At 42.2% G+C, this 18380-nt stretch overlaps 1 protein-coding gene across 1 annotated transcript; it reads left to right on the forward strand.

Annotated features, from left to right (window-relative positions):
* Nucleotides 1-2231: 2231 nt before the first annotated feature.
* Nucleotides 2232-18119, forward strand: LOC139954837 (uncharacterized). The gene is made up of 5 exons (XM_071954803.1): nt 2232-2305; nt 5479-5580; nt 11394-11618; nt 17029-17291; nt 18003-18119. The coding sequence occupies exons 1-4, from the start codon at nt 2265-2267 to the stop codon at nt 17141-17143; spliced, it is 483 nt and encodes a 160-aa protein (XP_071810904.1). The 5' UTR covers nt 2232-2264; the 3' UTR covers nt 17144-17291; nt 18003-18119.
* The last annotated feature ends 261 nt before the right edge of the window (nt 18120-18380 follow it).

Here is an 18380-nt window from a genome sequence, read left to right on the forward strand (position 1 = left end):
CAGTTGGGCCTTACTACAACATTACCCACCCAATTACTATCGGCAGTTACGAGATTACACCTAAGGGGGGGGGGACCATTACCAACTACCTCGTTCTTCAAAGTAGGTGAACTAAATTCCACTCTAGATAATGCATCGGCATTACCGTGTACCCTACCAGGTCTCGTCTCTATCTCAAAATCATAAGTATTTAATACTTCGATCCACCTGGCCACTTGACCCTGAGGGGACTTGAAGCTATAGAGCCATCTCAAAGACCCATGGTCTGTCCTATGGTGAAACTTGTTACCATAAAGTTAGAGACGAAAGTATTTTACAAACGCCGCCTATCACATGCAAACTTCTTCCACTTTGCTGAAATGTTGCCTTCTAAGCTCAGGCTATTTGGTGGTTTCAACTGATCCATCGTATTTGTCGATTGGCCTGGATATTATTCCTGATTATTCCTGGATGTCATTGAGAGGTAGCCATATTGTGACTCTGTTATTTATGATGGCGCTATTTCACAAGTAACGTTACAACAATGTCAACCTCTATGAACAATGACTCAATAATTGAAAATGCATATATCGTTCGTGAGTTTGAAATTTAAAACACTGTCGCCTCTCCTTTTGGGACAATGCTTTTTTTACAAGCGTATAGTTATTGATTTGTATTAGGGGGATTTATCTGCAGTAAAGCCAGGTTTCGATAAATCCAATGACAAAGAAATCGTCCTTCAATAGAGACATAAATGTAGTAATGTTGTGCTTTTTACGTGACCCGCCATGCGGGATACAAAACGTCACGGCCAAACGGCACTACCGAACCATCCCATTCTGACAAACGAAACTCAGGTCTAGCGAGCCAAAAAAACATACGCCCGCGGACCTGCAGAGACAAAACGCCCAACCCCCCCACTCATACATTCCAAAAACTAGAAAAGGACGACCCGCACGCAGCGAAACGAAAAACCCCTCCCCAGCACACCAGCGTCCAAAAAAAGCAGCCCCAGATAAACGGCGAAAATCGCCTTCAATTTGAAGGCGAATGTCAGACTTCACCGCCTCCAGGACTGCCTGCCAACTGGCAAATTTCCCCCTAAAAACCAAATTACATAGTCTTTTCATTGTATTTCAGCATTTTGAATCTAATTGATATTTCATGCAATAGATAATTGACAAGATTTGTTTGTTTCGTGGTTTGCTGAATTTTAAAGTGAATAAAGTTATTTGCAAGTTGACAGAACATCATCAGACCTCTGACATTATTGTAAGCCAAAATTGTACACATATCACAATAGCTGCAACTTAATACTATTATCTGGTCTTCATGGCTTCTGTGAACAGTAAAAAGTAAGAACCTTCCAAAGAACTTGTGACAACCATTTCAAAGGGGTTCCCCTGGGAACCATATTTGAAAAGATAGAACCTTAGGCGACGAATTGAAAGAACCTTTCATGGTTCTGGTGAGAACCATTTCAAAGGGGTTCTGAAAAGAACCTTAGTCATAAAAGTTCTTCATAGAACCTTAGGGGTTCTGCTGCATACGGGACAAAATGAAAGAACCTTTTATGGTTCTTTCGAGAACCATTTCGTAGGGTTCTTATTAGAACCATCATGAAAAGGGTTCTCGGAAAGAACCATTGAAGGTTCTGCATACGGGACAAGTCCAAGAACCAGTTTTGGTTCTGTGGAACCATATTTTCTTAGAGTGTATGCACAATTTCATCTCTTTAATATTCATGAGTGGACGGGGCTAAGCATAATTTTGTCAATATAAGCTCATTCCGCCACACTTGAATGGGCCTGCCTGTGCTGGTAACAACATACAGGGTGCTCACAAATGGCTCATCCCGTTCTAGCATGCTATCATATCAGCAAACAGCCTATCTATAGTAATAGTGTTCATGCCTGGCATAATCCATTCATCTATGTATGATAGTCATATAACTACTTTCTTGTAATTATCTTCAAACAACAGAGATGACAGTGCTCTGCCTGGTCCCTCAACACCGGTGATATCAGCACCACAGAGACTGCCTACTTCAGCTCCTGTTGATAGGTAAGCTACATGTAAGCTCTTTATCTCTATATTGGTACTATATATCATGGGTAACACTTGGACTTGTAAAAATGTTTTTGTTACTGTGAGATTTTGCAAGAGAAGCTTATATATCCTCCATAGCATGTATGTGTGCTATTTATATATACTGATACTACTTCTTGTAATTATCTTTAAACAACAGTGATGACACTGATCTGCCTTGTCCCTCATTGACACCAATGGTATCAAGACCACAAAGATCTCTTGTTCCTGCTAATAGGTAAGCTAAGACTTTGTGTTACCTTAAAAATCAAGTAATTGATTCCTTGCCTGAGGCAAAGGAATGTATGCAGTCATGTGGGGTCAACAGAGGTCGAAAAGTGAAAACCTTGTAAACATGATAGTCCATACCTTAAGGATAGGTTTTCCAGAGGGAGTTGATTTTGGTTGAGGTCAAATGTCATATGAGGTCAACTTGCACAATTTTTTGTAGGCACAATAAGTTATTAACAGAGCTAACATGAATCAGATTCATACTTGCTTGAAACATTATAGTAACTAGAACAGCTGTAACGTGTATCACATATTAATGAGTAGTCGGTACTTAAAGTGTAATCTTCAAACTTTGATATCTCAACATCCGTAAGCCTGATTTTGTTCAAATTTGGTGTGATAGTAACAGCTGTATATGGGCACATTGTAACGCTATAATTAAATAGCCGTCAGTTATATTCATGAGTGGGCAGAGCCAAGCAGGATTTTGGCAATGTTAGCTCTTAAACATGAAATCTGGAAGTGTAACTTTGAATAAGCTCATGCTTGGTGTATAGGTCCTCCATAGTGAGTAACTGGTCCCTATTGTTTTCAATGCTGATATACTGAATAATAATGAGTAGGCTGGGCTTAACATAAATTCATTAAAACTTCAATACCTCTGCAACTGTAAGCATGATTTTTTTCCATGATTAAAGGGGAACTGAAGCATGAACTTTCGGAGACAGATATTGTGGAGCAATCAATCAAATACAAGTACTTTACTGAAAACCGTATTCGAAAATCAAGTCTTCAAGTCTCCTTGTGAAATAAAAAAAAACCCTAAATAGAAAACTAAACCAGAATGAAAACATTTCATGGTTCCTTGCTGCTGTTCATTAGTTCCATTCATAGGGAAATTTCTAACAAAGCCCTAATACAACAACAGTAATTTATGCCCACAAACTTTTCTTGCCAAAGTAATGCTAAGCCCTGATATCAATTGCAACACACATGAGTGTGTGAAGACTATCTACCATTATCATCATACCAAGTTTGACGAAATTCCCATTAGTAATAGTAGCCAAGTAATTGCAATTTGGAGTATTTCACGTTTGACCCCAATGACCTCATTAATATTCATGATATGAGCACCAAAATCAACAGGGTTAATCTACTTACTATTGGCCACCCACTCACCAAGTATGGTAATGATTGGTCATTCCCTTTGTTGAGTTTTTGTGCATACAAACTTTTCATAACGAAATAATGCTAGCCCCCCCCCATGCATGATATCAATTGCAACACACATCAGTGTGTGGAGACTACCAATATCATCATACCAAGTTTGACGAAATTCCAAGTTATTGCAACTTGGGAGTTTTTCACGTTTCACCCGTGACCTCATTAATATTTTTTAACTTTGACCTCGTATAACTTCGCACACGAAGGTCACACGGGGGTCAACCTATTGACATTTATGATCAGAAGGTACCTTTGACATTTTTCGTGACCTCGGATCACATGACCGTCGATCAGATGCGGGTCGACAATTGGATAAAATTGAAGCAACTCCCAACCCTAACGGACAAATCGTTCTCAAGTTATCGGAAAAATACTACTTTTTTAACATTAATTGACCTTTGGTGACCTCGGATCACATGACCGTTAAGTTTGAGAATATTCCCCTATACCATTTGCAACTTGTCCCAAAATATCAACCGTGTCACACCTTGGAACTGAGAGTTATTGCATTAAATGTCTGAAAATTAACTTTTGACCTCGTATAAACTCCGCACACGAAGGTCACACGGGGGTCAACCCATTGACATTTATGATCAGAAGGTACCTTTGACATCTGAAAATAGCATCGAAACTGTAAAAACCCCCAAAACATGAAAAGGTCACCAGAGGTCAAATTGAGGTCAAGGGTCACCCAGATGCGGGTCGACAATTGGATTAAATTGAAGCAACTCCCAACCCTAACGGACAATTCGTTCTCAAGTTATCGCAAAAATACTACTTTTTTAACATTAACTGACCTTTGGTGACCTCAGATCACATGACCGTTAAGTTTCAAAATGTTCCCCTAACCAGTTCACTTGTCCCAAAACATCAACCTTGTCGCACATTGGCACTGGGAGTTATTGCAGTTTTAGTATTTTGGGTTTTTGAACCATAACTGACCTTTGGTGACCTTTGTGGGCACCAAAAACAATAGGGTTCATCTACTCACTATGGGCCACCCACCCACCATGATCAGTCAATCCCTTGTTGAGTTATCGTGCATACAAGCTAAAGCGTCACACATACACACACACACACACGCCAACCTGAATACATAGGTTCCTTTGCTTTTAGCAAGGAACCAACAAGATTTTTGAATGCGGTTTTCACTAAAATACTTGTATTTATTAATTGCTATACAATCTATTTTTTCTTACAAAATTCAGGGTTATAAAGAAATACATAAACCAAAGCAACTTGTAGTACCTGTGTGACATCATAGACTTGCTTCAACTTTAAAAATGAAAAACTAAGCAAGACTTTTGAATGCGGTTTTCGGTAAAGTACACTTGTATTTCATTGCTCTACAATATATATGTTCCAAAATTCAGCCTTCAGTTCCCCTTAGTGCATGATTCTGCTTGGAATCAGTTGAAAAAAATTTGAATCATTTGAACGTGGTACATATGCTTGCAATATATAAACTTTTCATCTAATTAATATCCATGGGTGAAATATCTAACATAGTAGTTGTTGGCGTAGTGACAAGTGGTAAACCCCATATTGATTTGATGTAGTCGTTTGTGAAAGTCACTTCTAATTATGTGTTGATATTATTTTGTGTTAATCATCTTCTCACAGCAGAGACAGTAGTGCTTTGGCAGGTTCATCAGCACCAGCGAGATCAACACAACAAAGACAACCTCCTTATTTGTTCTTGCAAGCAATTTGACATATTATCAGAATAATTGTAATGTTCTTCTGCCAGTCATGTTTATGTGGTAGCCACAAAATGAGTGAAAACATTTTTGACTCACTGGCGATGGGCGAAGGAATATATGTAATCACGAATGCGTATTTGTCGGTACGTGTATGTGACAGGAGCTCATGATCAGACTCTCACAGTGAGGGAAAGTAGGATGAATCTCAGCAACAAGGAATCACAAATTGTCTTCATTCTCTTGTTTTCTACAGGTATGTCGCTGATTATATCGATCTGCTTGAGCCGGATGATTCAAGTGATGATGAATTACAGCATGTTATAGAAGACAGCTTGAAGGACATAGATAACAATCGGTAAATTATATGGTAATCTCTAAGAGCCAATGCGAGTATAGCCAATGCGACTATAACTAAAAAAAGGACTCTAGACCGAGTCCGGACTAGAGTCCTTCAGCACTGGTACTTATTGTAGGTTGGCAGTTGCTTTTCGTGGAGTGCAGACGTGTTTTTCGCTCTCGCTCTCCATCTGATACAGCTACTTTCTTACCTTACTGTACTGTGCTATACTTCCCGCCAGGCGGGTGTGTGCGTTTGTCGTATATAGTTATCGTATATCGTTTTAAGTTGAAACCTGTCTTTAGTTTGTTTTTCTTACTCCTCTGTGGCCTAGCCACCTTCGGTATCATGGCATCGCGCCGTGATTCGAAAATTGTTAAGTTGACCTTCACCGGTGAACAAGCGGTTCAACCGGTGCAAGTTTTTAATATTTTAAAGAGTAAGGGTGTTGTTGTGCCTGGAGAGGTTGATGCTTTACAAGCTCTCCAGGGTCGTAATACGTATGATCTACGTTTTACCAGTGACGTGACCCGGCAGAAGGGTGTCACGTTGCTGAGTGGGGTTGAAGGTTTGACAGTTACTCCATACGAACGTTCCGTATGGGTAACTGTCATCCACGTAGGATTAGAGGTGCGTCAAGAACTTGTCGCAACGGTGACATCTCTATGTTCCGACGTCTCTATGTTCCGACGTCTCTATGTTCCGACGTCTCTATGTTCCGACGTCTCTATGTTCCGACGTCTCTATGTTCCGACGTCTCTATGTTCCGACGTCTCTATGTTCCGACGTCTCTATGTTCCGACGTCTCTATGTTCCGACGTCTCTATGTTCCGACGTCTCTATGTTCCGACGTCTCTATGTTCCGACGTCTCTATGTTCCGACGTCTCTATGTTCCGACGTCTCTATGTTCCGACGTCTCTATGTTCCGACGTCTCTATGTTCCGACAATTTGTTTGGAAACTTTTTTTTGACCAAAATTTTTTGGGGGACTTAATTTTTTGGGCCCCAAATTTTTTTGGGACCCAATATTTTTTTGGGGGGGCTAAATTTTTTTGGACCAACATTTTTTCTGACCTACCTTTTTTGGGGGAGACAATTTTTGGGGCGCACAAAAAAATTTTCACGAAAAAAAAAGGGCCCAAAGTTTGTTATGACCCAAATAGTGTTTCTGACCAAAAATTGCTTGTGACCCGAAATTTAATTGTTTGTACTCAATTTTTTTGGGACCAAAGTCAGTTTGGTCAAAACAAATTTGGGTCCGAAAAAAGTTGGTACTAAAACAAGCTGGTCAAAAATTTTGCTCCAAAAAAAATTGAGTCAGAAAAAAATTGTCGGAACATAGAGACGTCGGACTTAGAGATGTAACCGTCGCAACTGTTTTAGGTCGGTTCGGGGCTGTGAAGGCTATTAAAATGTGCTCCTACGCACAGGCCCCTGGGGTGTTGAATGGGCACCGACAGGTTCGGATCGACCTCAAGCAGGACATTCCCTCCTTCCTTTTTATTGCCGGGCATAAAGCTCACGTGCGTTACCCCGGTCAGCCCCGTACCTGCTTCAGGTGTGGGGAGACCGGGCACGAAGCCAAGGGCTGCCCAAATAAAAAGTCTGGGCGCTGCCTTCGTCTTGGGCATGATACCTCTGCTTGCCCAAGCGAAGTAGTGTGCTCACTCTGTGGGAAGGAGGGACATGTCTTTCGCGCTTGTCCCTCCTCTTATGTCTTTATGACAAAGAGTGGGGGTCAAGCAAAGGCGCCAAGTTCTGGCGCACCTACTGTCCCGGAGGAAGCTCCACTCAAGGAGGGGGAAACGGGTGAGGATTCACTCTCCGCACCTGGTACACCCTCCCCCGTAGTTGCAGACCCAAACCCCGTGCCCGCACCGAGAAAGTCTCCACCAGCTTCCCCCATCAACCCCGTGCCCGCACCGTCTCCACCACACAGCGAAGCGGACACGGGGTCTCCACCAGCTTCCCCCATCAACCCTTCCAGTCCCGTACCCAGTCCGCCGCCGGTATCGCCAGATCCGGAGACTGTCTGACGACGACTCGGTCGTCGGGTCCCCGGAGGCTATGTCTGACAGCGACTCCGGAGGCTCGGTGATCGTCGAGCCGAAACGTGCCACTGGGACGAGCTGGTACGACGAGATGGGGGAACCCTCACTAAAAAGGTCGGCCTCAAGTGACGACTCGGACGACGATATGTCGTCTAGAGCGCGCTTGAAGCTTACAGAATCGACGTCGGCGTAGTTTTGCCCCATTGCCTTCTCATGGCCCATACATTTTCAGTTGCCACCTTGAACGTCAATGGCATGAGGGATCATCGCAAGCGCATTTTCCAATATTGTATTTCAATGGAAGTCGACTGCGTTTGCCTACAAGAAACACATATTTTGGAAGAAGATGTCCCTCTATGGGCTTATGAGTGGGGTGGTGGGCTGCATGCTTCGTTTGGTTCGTCTTCATCCTGTGACACTGTCATCCTCCTGTCACCTCGTCAGGCGGGTTGTGCCACTAGGGTGGAGACGGATCACGAGGGCCGATTGGTTTGCATTCTTTTCAAGTATCCACAGGGTAACATCTCCCTTTGCAATGTGTATGCTCCCAATCGGCCTTCTGCTAGACGAGATTTTTTTAACACGCTGCCTTCCTTTGTTCCTGGTAGTGCTCCATGTGTCATGGTCGGAGACTTTAACTGTGTCCCAGACTCGGGTCTTGACAGACTCGGGTCTTCTGTGTCTGCTAGTCCCGACGCTGGGATCACAGAATTGGACAGATTCACTTCGGCACACCTTTTAGCCGATGTCTGGAGGCATATGCACCCGTGTAGTACGGTGTATACGTGGGTGAGGCCTAACGGAGAAGATGCCTCCAGGATAGATCGAGTGTATGCGCCCGTAAGTTTTAAATTTTCGGGTTGCGAGACGCTCAGCTGTCCGCTCTCTGACCATGACACTGTGGTAGCGCGTTTTGTTTTGCCTTCCATTTTCCCGATCGGGCGGGGCCTATGGAAGCTAACTGTCGGATTCTTGGCGAGGCAGAATTCCGCCAGGGTTTCGAGACCAGGTACAAAGGATGGCAAACATTGAAGCCGGCCATTGCTTCTACATCCCAGTGGCGGGATAATATCAAGTTGCGCATCAAACGCTACGCAATTCAGTATTGCGTGACCCGCGCACGGCGTCGAAGAGAAAAATTCTCGAAGCTGTGCGCGGAGGTGAAGTTTGGCGACCCTTCGGCAGTCATCGCTTTGCAGACATATCTCGATGAAAAGTACCACGGTGCCCGCGTCAGGGCCCGTGTCTAAGCGGTGGAAGCCGAGGAGCGCCCTTCACTGAGGTTTTACCAGTCCGTTAGCTCATCGGCGGGTGACAGACGCGTCCCGTCTGTGCGCGCTACCGATGGGACCGTGGTCAGTGACCCTCACGGCATTGTCCGCGTATATAAAGAGTATTATTCGAATTTGTTTACGCGTGGCAATGTCGACTTGTCGGCACAGTCTGATTTATTGAGGGGAATCTCAAAAACCGTTCCCCACGATGTCAATGATATTTTGGGGGGCGGAATAACCACTGTTGAGCTTTGGAAGGCGCTTTCGAAGATGAAGAATGGCAAGTCCCCGGGTTCGGACGGGCTCCCGAGGGAGTTCTACCGAACCTTCTGGGCAATAATAGGACCCGACATCAGAGCCGTCTTCGAAGACGCCTTCCAAAACGGACTGTTAAACCAAAGTCAACGTCTGGGCATGATTACTTTGCTGCCAAAGTCTGGGGACCCCTTGGATCCCCATAACAAGCGTCCGATCACCTTGTTAAATGTGGACTACAAGTTGCTGGCTAAGGCTTTGTGCAACCGCCTTGCACTGGCTATGCCGCATCTTGTTGGTGATCTCCAGACTTGTGCAGTCAAGGGTCATTGCATCCAGCAGAACTTGTGGTCGATGCGCGACTTGACCGACTTTGTTATTGAGCGTGATCTGCCATGTGCATTGGTGTCTCTGGACCAGCAGAAGGCCTTTGACATGGTGGATCGCGGTTTTTTAATGAATGTATTGGAGACGTTTCGGTTGCACCCAATTTTTCGTAAATGGATTTCTGTTTTGTATGAAGAAAGTTTGTTCTGTTATCGTAAATGGGTTTTGTTCGGAGGTTTTGAACGTAGAGAGGGGGGTGCGCCAGGGGTGCCCTCTGTCTCCATTACTTTGTTTTGTTTAGCGAGTCCCTCTCTCGTCTTTTGGAAAGGGACTCCAAACTTGTTCCATTCGTTGTGCCAGGGGGTGCCAAAGTGAAATGCGCTCAATATGCAGATGACGTGACATGTATTGTTTCGAGTCTGGGCTCCTTTCGCGCACTCTCGCAGGATCTATCTATTTTTGAGAGAGCTACCGGGGCGAAGTTGAATCCGGAAAAGACAAAGGGCCTTCGTCTTGGTAGCTGGAGATACAGAGATTTACCATTCGGTGCGTCGTGGTCGGATCAGAATATCAAAATTAATGGTATATGGTTCGGCTACGATGCACCTTGTGATGTCACCTGGAACGAGAGGGCTGAGGTATTTCAGAGCAGACTCGAAACCTTTGGCACCCGCTGGCTTTCGATCTTGGGGAAAGTCACTGTTATTAATCGTTTCGTTTCGCCCATCTTGTGGTACCCGGGAGCGGTGTACCCTATTCCGCGTCGCGTCCTGGTGCGGTTGGAGAGGGCGATTTTTTCATTCATATGGTCTGGTGGTACAGAGCTGGCCAAGAGGGCGGTATTGTACCAAAAACTGGAGAAGAGGGGACTAGGGGTGGTTCATCTGGGAAGTAAGTTAACTTGTTTGTTATTTAAGCAATTGTTTGTAGCGGTAACTGACCCAGGGTTGCCTTGTTCATATTTTGTACGTTTTTGGGGTGGGTTGCACTTGCGTCGATGGGTTCCGGCGCTGTTTAGCAACAGAGAACCGCATAGAAGCACACCAAGCAGAGTGGTGCGTGTCATTTGCTCTGCTCTTATTGAGTTGCCCCCTGTTGACCTGTCACGGCCAGCCCTCGTTCTCAGTTTCTTTGCGGGAATAGGGCCTTGAATGCAATTTTTGTACAGGGACGTCATCCTGTCGAAGTATGGCGTTCGGTGCATTCAAGGCTGAATGGTTGCAGGCTCCGTGATCTTGCGTGGAGAATTGCACACGGTGCCTTGGTGACCAATCTGAAAAGGTATCACTGGCGATTGGGTGATGGACTGTGCCCGAGGACCGGCTGTGACAGCTTAGAAAGTACTGCCCATGTTTTTTGGGCATTGCCCCTTTGTTTTGAACTTGTGGGAGTGGTTTCAGTCCTGGACCGACCGTTCCTGGTCGGTAGGACAGGGCTTTGTTTTATATGGATTAGATCCTCCAGTTTGTTCTGTTGCTGTGTTGCAGCGTATTATTTATGTTTGTTCTGTTCTAAAAAAACTTATTTGGAGGAATAGCTGTGATATTGCTTTTAGGGGGTCCCTGGAGGCGGTGAAGTCTGACATTCGCCTTCAAGTTGAAGGCGATTTTCGCCGTTTATCTGGGGCTGCCTTTTTTGGACGGTGGTATGCTGGGTAAGGCTGTTTTGTTTCGCTGCGTGCTGGTCGTCCTTTTGTGGTTTTTTGAATGTTTCAGTGGGTGGTTGGGCGTTTTGTCTGTACAGGTCGGTGGGCGTATGTACTTTTTTCTTTTGGCTCGCTTGACCTGAGTTTCGTTTGTAGGAATGGGGTGGTTTGGTAGTGCCGTTTGGCCGTGACGTTTTGTATCCCGTTCGACGGGTCACGTAAAAAGCACTTATTGTAGAATATGTTCTACCGTTGAATTCTTTTAAATTTATTTGCAGTGATGACACCATTCTAGAAGCAAGGATGCAGGAGAAGTTGGGGCAATATCATTTGTTGCGAGAGGAGGAGAAAATCCACGTTGTTGTTAGGCGGAGGAAAATTCTCAAATGTGCAGCAGATGCAATAAATTCCCAAGCAGGGTTTTCATTTTTTAAGGATCCAGTCATTTGTTTTTCTGGGGAGGAGGCAGTTGACCTTGGAGGTCCAAGAAGAGAGTTTTTTACGTGAGTAACTTGTGTTAGACTAAATTGGCTATATACCAATAGATTAAGACAATGTGCAGAAGTCTATCTATTTGTCTGTCAATAAATGAAATGGGCTACTTCACATGAACCACTTGAAGTGTGAAAATCAGACTTTGTCAAGTTTTCACACCTGTACTGTTGCGTGATTTTTTATTCCTTGCAGAATCTATGCATTCATGATGGTGTGTTTATATGTGTGGGTGTTGCTCCATGCAGGGGTAGCGCCAAGCCCCAAATTTAGTGGGTCCGAACTCATTTTTTGGACACCTTAAAAATTGCTACCTCTGATTTTAAGGGACTAATATCCAGGACTAATATTAAGGGGTCCGAGTTCAACAGTCAATTTGCCATTTTCCCAACGATGAGAGGCTACTATTCACTAACCCAGTAGGCCAGTAAGCGGAAGTTCAATGAAAGTCGTTCCAGGGTAACATTTAATTTCTGTCTAACGGGGGCTCTTTTCAATTTTTTTCAGAAAAAAAAAAGCCCCCGTGGAAGAGGGCTTGGGCCGATTTTCACCCACTGAGGGCTCTTTCCAAATTCGGAGATGTCATGCCAAAAAATTAACATCTACAATATGAGAGGAGGCGTAAACAAAAATGGGGACCAAAACGGAGATATGCACTTTTTCCGGCAGTATAGGAAATTTCAAAATACTCGGACGCACCATAGTTATTATACTACCCCTGGTTAGGCAGCAACGCGGTTCTGCAGAATATGTTGGAAGTCTCAGTTTTTGCAGTCACGTGACATTGACCGTGCACAAGCGCTGAGCCGAGCAGCTAGCCTAGCGAAGTCTGCGATAACTGTGTATTGATGCTACCATACAGTAGTTACTATCTGTAATTCTACGAAGAACGCAGTATAGAGGCTGTTTCGTCGAATAAAAATGTACGTTGACTATTTAGGGCCGTACCAACTCATCCTCTGCCACGATGGTTTAACGATCAATTTATGGATGGACTAAGACTTGTAGGAAAAATAGGCATAGACGTAAAAAAAGACACTAATGGTAGCAAGCCCTGTAGGCTGTAGTATGAGCTACAAATACAATAGGCCTAGTAAGTGAATGTAAGGTATAATGTACCCCTTTGGCGAGATACAACACTATACAGTAGCCCGTAGTCTGGCCTACAACTTGTACTATTGTACTGCCTACAACGAAACGATACAGCCTACAAATTAGGCCGTAATCTATAAATAAATAATACCCATTAAGGGAAAATACAACACTACAACGAAACGAATATACTAAAAGTAACACAGCCTACAAGTACAAGACTAGCATTTGCACTGTAGGAGTATGAGGTAATGTTTGGCCTAACGTTACTCATTAGTGCTAACTGTGTAAAAACAGTGAAGTGTTTGTCAATAATTAAACATACAAGTCATGTAAATTCAGTAATTGATTGAGCGTTGTCGTTGGGGGAAACCTGGTATAGTATAGGCTGTAGCAGAGCGGGAACTGCATTGGATTACACAAGGGACTTTGGTTACTGACTCAGTGACTGTGTAAAGCCTACTGTGCTTGCACAAGTTCTCACAGCCTTTTCTTTCGGTTTACCAGTAATGCCCACCTGATTAAAGAATACTTAAATATTCAATGAATGAGTAGAGTACAGTAGAAACTTAGGAAATATGGGTCATGGTAATGTATGGCAGGCTAATATGATTTAGTAACCTAGGTCTCCCCCCCCCCTCACCCCACCAAAAAGAAAAAGGTGTGTACGTATAAACCTACCAGTAACATGCTCAGTCAGTTCTGGACATTTAAGAATTGTAATTATTACAAAGATGAACAAAGTTAGCTCCTAACCATGCATGTCCTATTTGTTATGTTATTTTTTTATTAGATAATATACTGTATTGGAAGTTTCCTTCCAGTTTTTGTTTATTATGAAGAAGGTATATGTTTTGTACCTTATAGTAATATTGTCAATTTAAAGTACGTTGGCCTATATTTTAACATGTCTTCAAACATTTTTGTAACATTTGTCTTTCTTTCCTGTCAAAGATGCCGGGTGATAACTGTGCAATCGTTGGTTGTGGGACAAGTAGGAGATCAAAAGGGATTGGAATATTTAAGCTTCCAGCTGCAAAAGATGAGGAATACAAGAAATGGCGTGTTCTGCATGGCTGAATGAAATCACCAAAAGCCGAGGCTTTCAAGGAGCAAATTAGAAGAGTGTGTATACCTGTCAGAAACATTTCCTTCCTGGGAATTTTACAAAAGCTGAACAAAGTGGTATGTTTATTTCCAGACAAACATTGGAAGGATTTCAAATAACAACATATTCTTTGATAAAGGCCACCAAGTTCCTTCTTACAGAGGGCATGGAATTTGTATTTGCAGAGCGCTTCTGTCGGGACCCTTTGGAGGAATATTTTGGAGTTCAACGCCAGCTTGGGAGGAGAAATGATAACCCTGATTTGTGCGTTTTTGGGTATAATGATAATTCTATTAGGATTCAAAGGACAATTTCTTGCAATACACGTCGTTATGATCACAAGAGGTCACATGGGAGAATGTTGTGGATGAGCAAGTGCCGAAAAGACAGTATAAGAGAGTACTCTTTTAAGCATGTTTATGATGAATGATCAGAATATGCTTAGGATAAAAGGGCAGAATGCTTATGGCAAACTGTCACTACTGATTTATTGAGGGGAAACCTTTCAGCTTAGTATGCCTCAAATACCAATTGAAGCCAACTATTTGTTTTATAGGAAACACTATAGTGAAGATCAAGGCATATACATTTAAAAATTATGTTCCACGGCTAGGACAGCCAATATCACAGCTTACTGTACTTATTCCAACCCCCATTTCAGTAGTATGACATCCATACTAGCGGGCTATGAGATTTTAACTCCATGATTTGCCCACTTGTGTGATCTTGTTTGGAAAGATTTTATGTGCTGAAGTTAATATTGCTGCTTGCTTTTCAGAGCTAAGAATTTCAGTAAAGGACAGTGCCTTAAGTTTCATTAACAATGGTATATATGGAAACTACATTCAAGAACAGAATTATGATGAAAACATTTTTATTGTGATACTGCATGTAAATGTTTTGTAATTGCCCTTTAAATAAAATAAGAAAATTATAAGTACTTCGTATTGAAACTTATTTCTTCACAGTCTAAAGTATACAATGGTAAAGGGATGAGGATTGTTAGCAGTGGCATATATCTAGACCTTGACTTCAGAGGGTGCAAGACTAATGATCAATGGTATTGAAAACAGGGGTGCCAAGTTTGTTACGTTGTGCTTAAGGAAGACCCCATACTGCTAGTCGCTCCTTGTCAGCCATCCTTTACCATGAACATGTTAACCAAAGTTAAAAATGATTGAGTAACATCAGCATTGTTTGTTTGTTTCAAATGCTTTCAAAATCCCCTCCCTTTCCAGCTATTGTACTCAACTCTGATTCTTTGCATAAGTTGTTTTCTTTTGAACAGTTATCTGAAAGGTCCATCAGAAGATAATGTGATGTATTTGTAAGAGCTTATTAATAACTAGCTTAACAGCAAATGACTTTCTATTGCAAAGGAAATATAAACAAACAAAAAACAAAAGGTGATAAAGGTCATTCAAAAAGTTACTGGTGTATCTTCAAAAAATTTCAATGTGCTTACTCTTTCAAAATAATGAATAAAACTCAAATTACCTATATTAAGGCCTTTGTGCTTAAGCTCCTTTTCTGAGTTGAGGCATTATTTCATGAATTTTAATAATATCTGTTTTTGTCAATAAAACCAAAACATGATATACAAAGACATCTCCATGGCCCTTAACTTTTATTACAGTATTTTTTTTGTAGTTTTTATACTTATACTGGAGTAGTTCGACTACAAAATAATTGACCTAAGTTTCTATAAAATGATTTGAATAGTACTGTAGCAGTCACATGTTACAAGCACATTGCTGTAGGTCTCCTAATCTTTTGGAGCATCACTAGATCTTTTCAGTTCCCTTCTCAAACCCTTCTTTTTGGACATTTGCTGCCTCCTTTTATATTTCTGCACAAAGTCACGAGTGAATGAAAAAGCTGTAACTCTAAAATATAAAATACTATGCAAAATGCATTTTGAGAGTTCATCTTCTATGTTGAGGTCGCAGTCAATGCATAAAGTATTGAAGTTGCTTAAAACAGTTTCATGTGTAATAGTTTTATTCAGAATGGATTCGGTATCAATTCGATGCATTCCTGTTGGAGTACAAAGCCTGAAATTTTTTTCACCAACAACCAGTATCCCATAGACACATGCTTTAACCGACCATAAACCACCACGATTCAGTGCTGTCACCAGAGATCCTTCATCAACTTTTTTTCGTTTAGTTTACGAGCTTCTTGAAACCCGCTCTGAATATTTTGATCTGATTCTATTAAATCTAAGACTAGGTTCATATCATGCCCAAATAGAAAGAGAACATCGTTCGATGAAGCCATCTCTTCGTCTTCCGTAGATAGTGCTAGTGTATTTAATCAGTAAAAGTTCGGCAGCTGAACCAGCTAACATCGATTGTGTGCACGGTCAAGGTCACGTGACACACTTTTTGCACAGTTCAACATAGCTGACAGGCGCCCGTACGCGCTGCATTGTTGCTCGCGGTGCTGCCTAACCAGGGGTAGTATAATAACTATGGACGCACTGAGAAGAGGCTATTTTTTTTTCACGCGTCCACAGCGTCATCAGTGCGTCCTGGACGAACAGACGCACAAAAACGCGACCCCTGGCTCCATGCAAGCACCATACATGGACAATGCCTTGGTGGAATGAGTTCAAACTTGGTGTGTAGGTTCCCCAATCCCCATAATAAGTACAAGATCCCTAAAGGTCATTTGAGAGGGGTCAAAAACTGAAAGCCTTGTAACCACCATAACTTATCAGTGTGGAAATGAACCTACTGATTCTGCTACATGTTACAAGTCATTTGATTGTAATAGGGGTAAAATGTTGGAAACTTTGAAACCAGCAAGCCCAAGTTGTGGCAACCTGACAGAACTTTAATATTGACACCTATTTTGCTTTTACATGGCAATGAATCACAACCTTGTTGTTTTTCTATATTCTATAATTTCTATATTCTAAAAAGAATTGTCAGTGAGCTGAGTGAAATTGAACATGATTTGTGCAAATATAAGAGATCAAAAGTTATTTGCAGTCAATGGGGGGTTAAACAATAGGAATCTCATAGTCACATTTCTCAGCAGTGTTTACTTGAAATTTGGAATTGGGCAATAAAACAGGCTTAAAGTAACCCGCTGAAATTTTGGGTTTTCATCCTCACCAACACCCCCCCCCCCCACACACACACTTTTCAGTTTGTGTTCATACTTGGTCCTGCATTCAATCAATTGTGAAATAATGATACATTATCTCTCATCAGGATAGCCACACAGCAATTATCACATCTGGGAATCTTTGAGGGCAAGACTGGCAAGCTATACTTCACCCATGATATTTGTTGTTTTACAAAAGGGCCTTTATGGACTTGCTGGTGAAATAATTGCATGGAGTATTCGTCATGGCGGTCCTGGTTTCCCTATGCTACACCCCTGGCTCTATTCTATGATGTGTGACAATAAACCAAGTGAGGAATTCTCCACTGAAGATGTTACTGATCCAGTTGTGATGGGTCACTTGCAGAAGGTAATAGCTGAATGGGCTCTTCGTTGTAATGGGTTAGAATCAGTGTAAGAATCATCTTGTAATCATATAGGGTATTTGTGTTTATCTAATTTTTAGCTCATACCAGCATGCTGGTGTGAGCTTTTGTAATGGGTGTGGGGTCTGAAAGTGGGGAGGGGAAATTCCCTCCTATGTTCAGCAGAACACATTTGGGGATCTTTGTGAAAGTTGTAAGCAATGATCGTTGCATGGAAAACAAATTGCACTGGAAATACCGAAAAGAGCCCCTCAAATAGTCCAAAATTGATATCTCCCCCATAAGAATTGCCGTGTGGTACTAGGCTAATTCTATGGTACAACCGATGTGGTTTTTGCTGGTGTGAGCTATTGTTACAGTGCGGCGTCTATCACTCTATCCGTGAACAATTGCTCATCAAATTGATCGTCTGCATTCATCCCAATCACCTGTACGGTTACAGATTCTTTGTAATCAGTGTCATAGGCCGGATGGTCTAACATGCTTTGATTGTCTCACCTATGTATGTGGATATGTTCAATAATAATGTAGAAATTATCTTGGGACCTCTACATTTTTAGTTTTTCACTTTAAAGAGATCGCCCTATATTTAATCATCACTACACACCTTCAGTCCAATACTAGTTTTTTGCTGAATTGTATAAACTTAAATACCAACAAGGTTAACTGAAGAGTCATGTTTATTGGCATTGCAGATAGAAAACTCTCCATCAGAAGCCTTGCTGGAAGACACCATAACTATGGTTGGTGACTGGGCTGCCAACAACGGATGCCCTGCTATATACAGCATGTGAATGGCAAACAAGGAGGATATTCTAAAGACCCTTTTCAAACAACACATCTATTACAGGTATATTTGCTAGTATTTAGCTCATACCAGGCTTACGTGACCAACCACTCCGTTTTATTTATCTATCCTCCTATCAGTGTACAGTCTGTTAACTCTTTCTGAAAAAATCATATATTGACGGATAATTAGAAAAACACTAATTGCCCACAATAGGCACATTAGGTTGTGAAATGGTACATTGCCACTCCATTCTACCGGTAGCGTATTTTTTTTTCCAGGACGG

The sequence above is a fragment of the Apostichopus japonicus genome, chromosome 17 (assembly GCF_037975245.1).
Source record: "Apostichopus japonicus isolate 1M-3 chromosome 17, ASM3797524v1, whole genome shotgun sequence".
Lineage (NCBI taxonomy): Eukaryota > Metazoa > Echinodermata > Holothuroidea > Aspidochirotida > Stichopodidae > Apostichopus > Apostichopus japonicus.

Coding starts and splice junctions, on each gene's coding strand:
- LOC139954837 (XM_071954803.1), top strand. CDS start 2,265: ATGGTATCAAGACCACAAAGATCTCTTGTTCCTGCTAATAG. Junction 5,581..11,393: donor AAGGACATAGATAACAATCG/GTAAATTATATG, acceptor ATTTATTTGCAG/TGATGACACCATTCTAGAAG. Junction 11,619..17,028: donor CCAAGAAGAGAGTTTTTTAC/GTGAGTAACTTG, acceptor ATCTCTCATCAG/GATAGCCACACAGCAATTAT.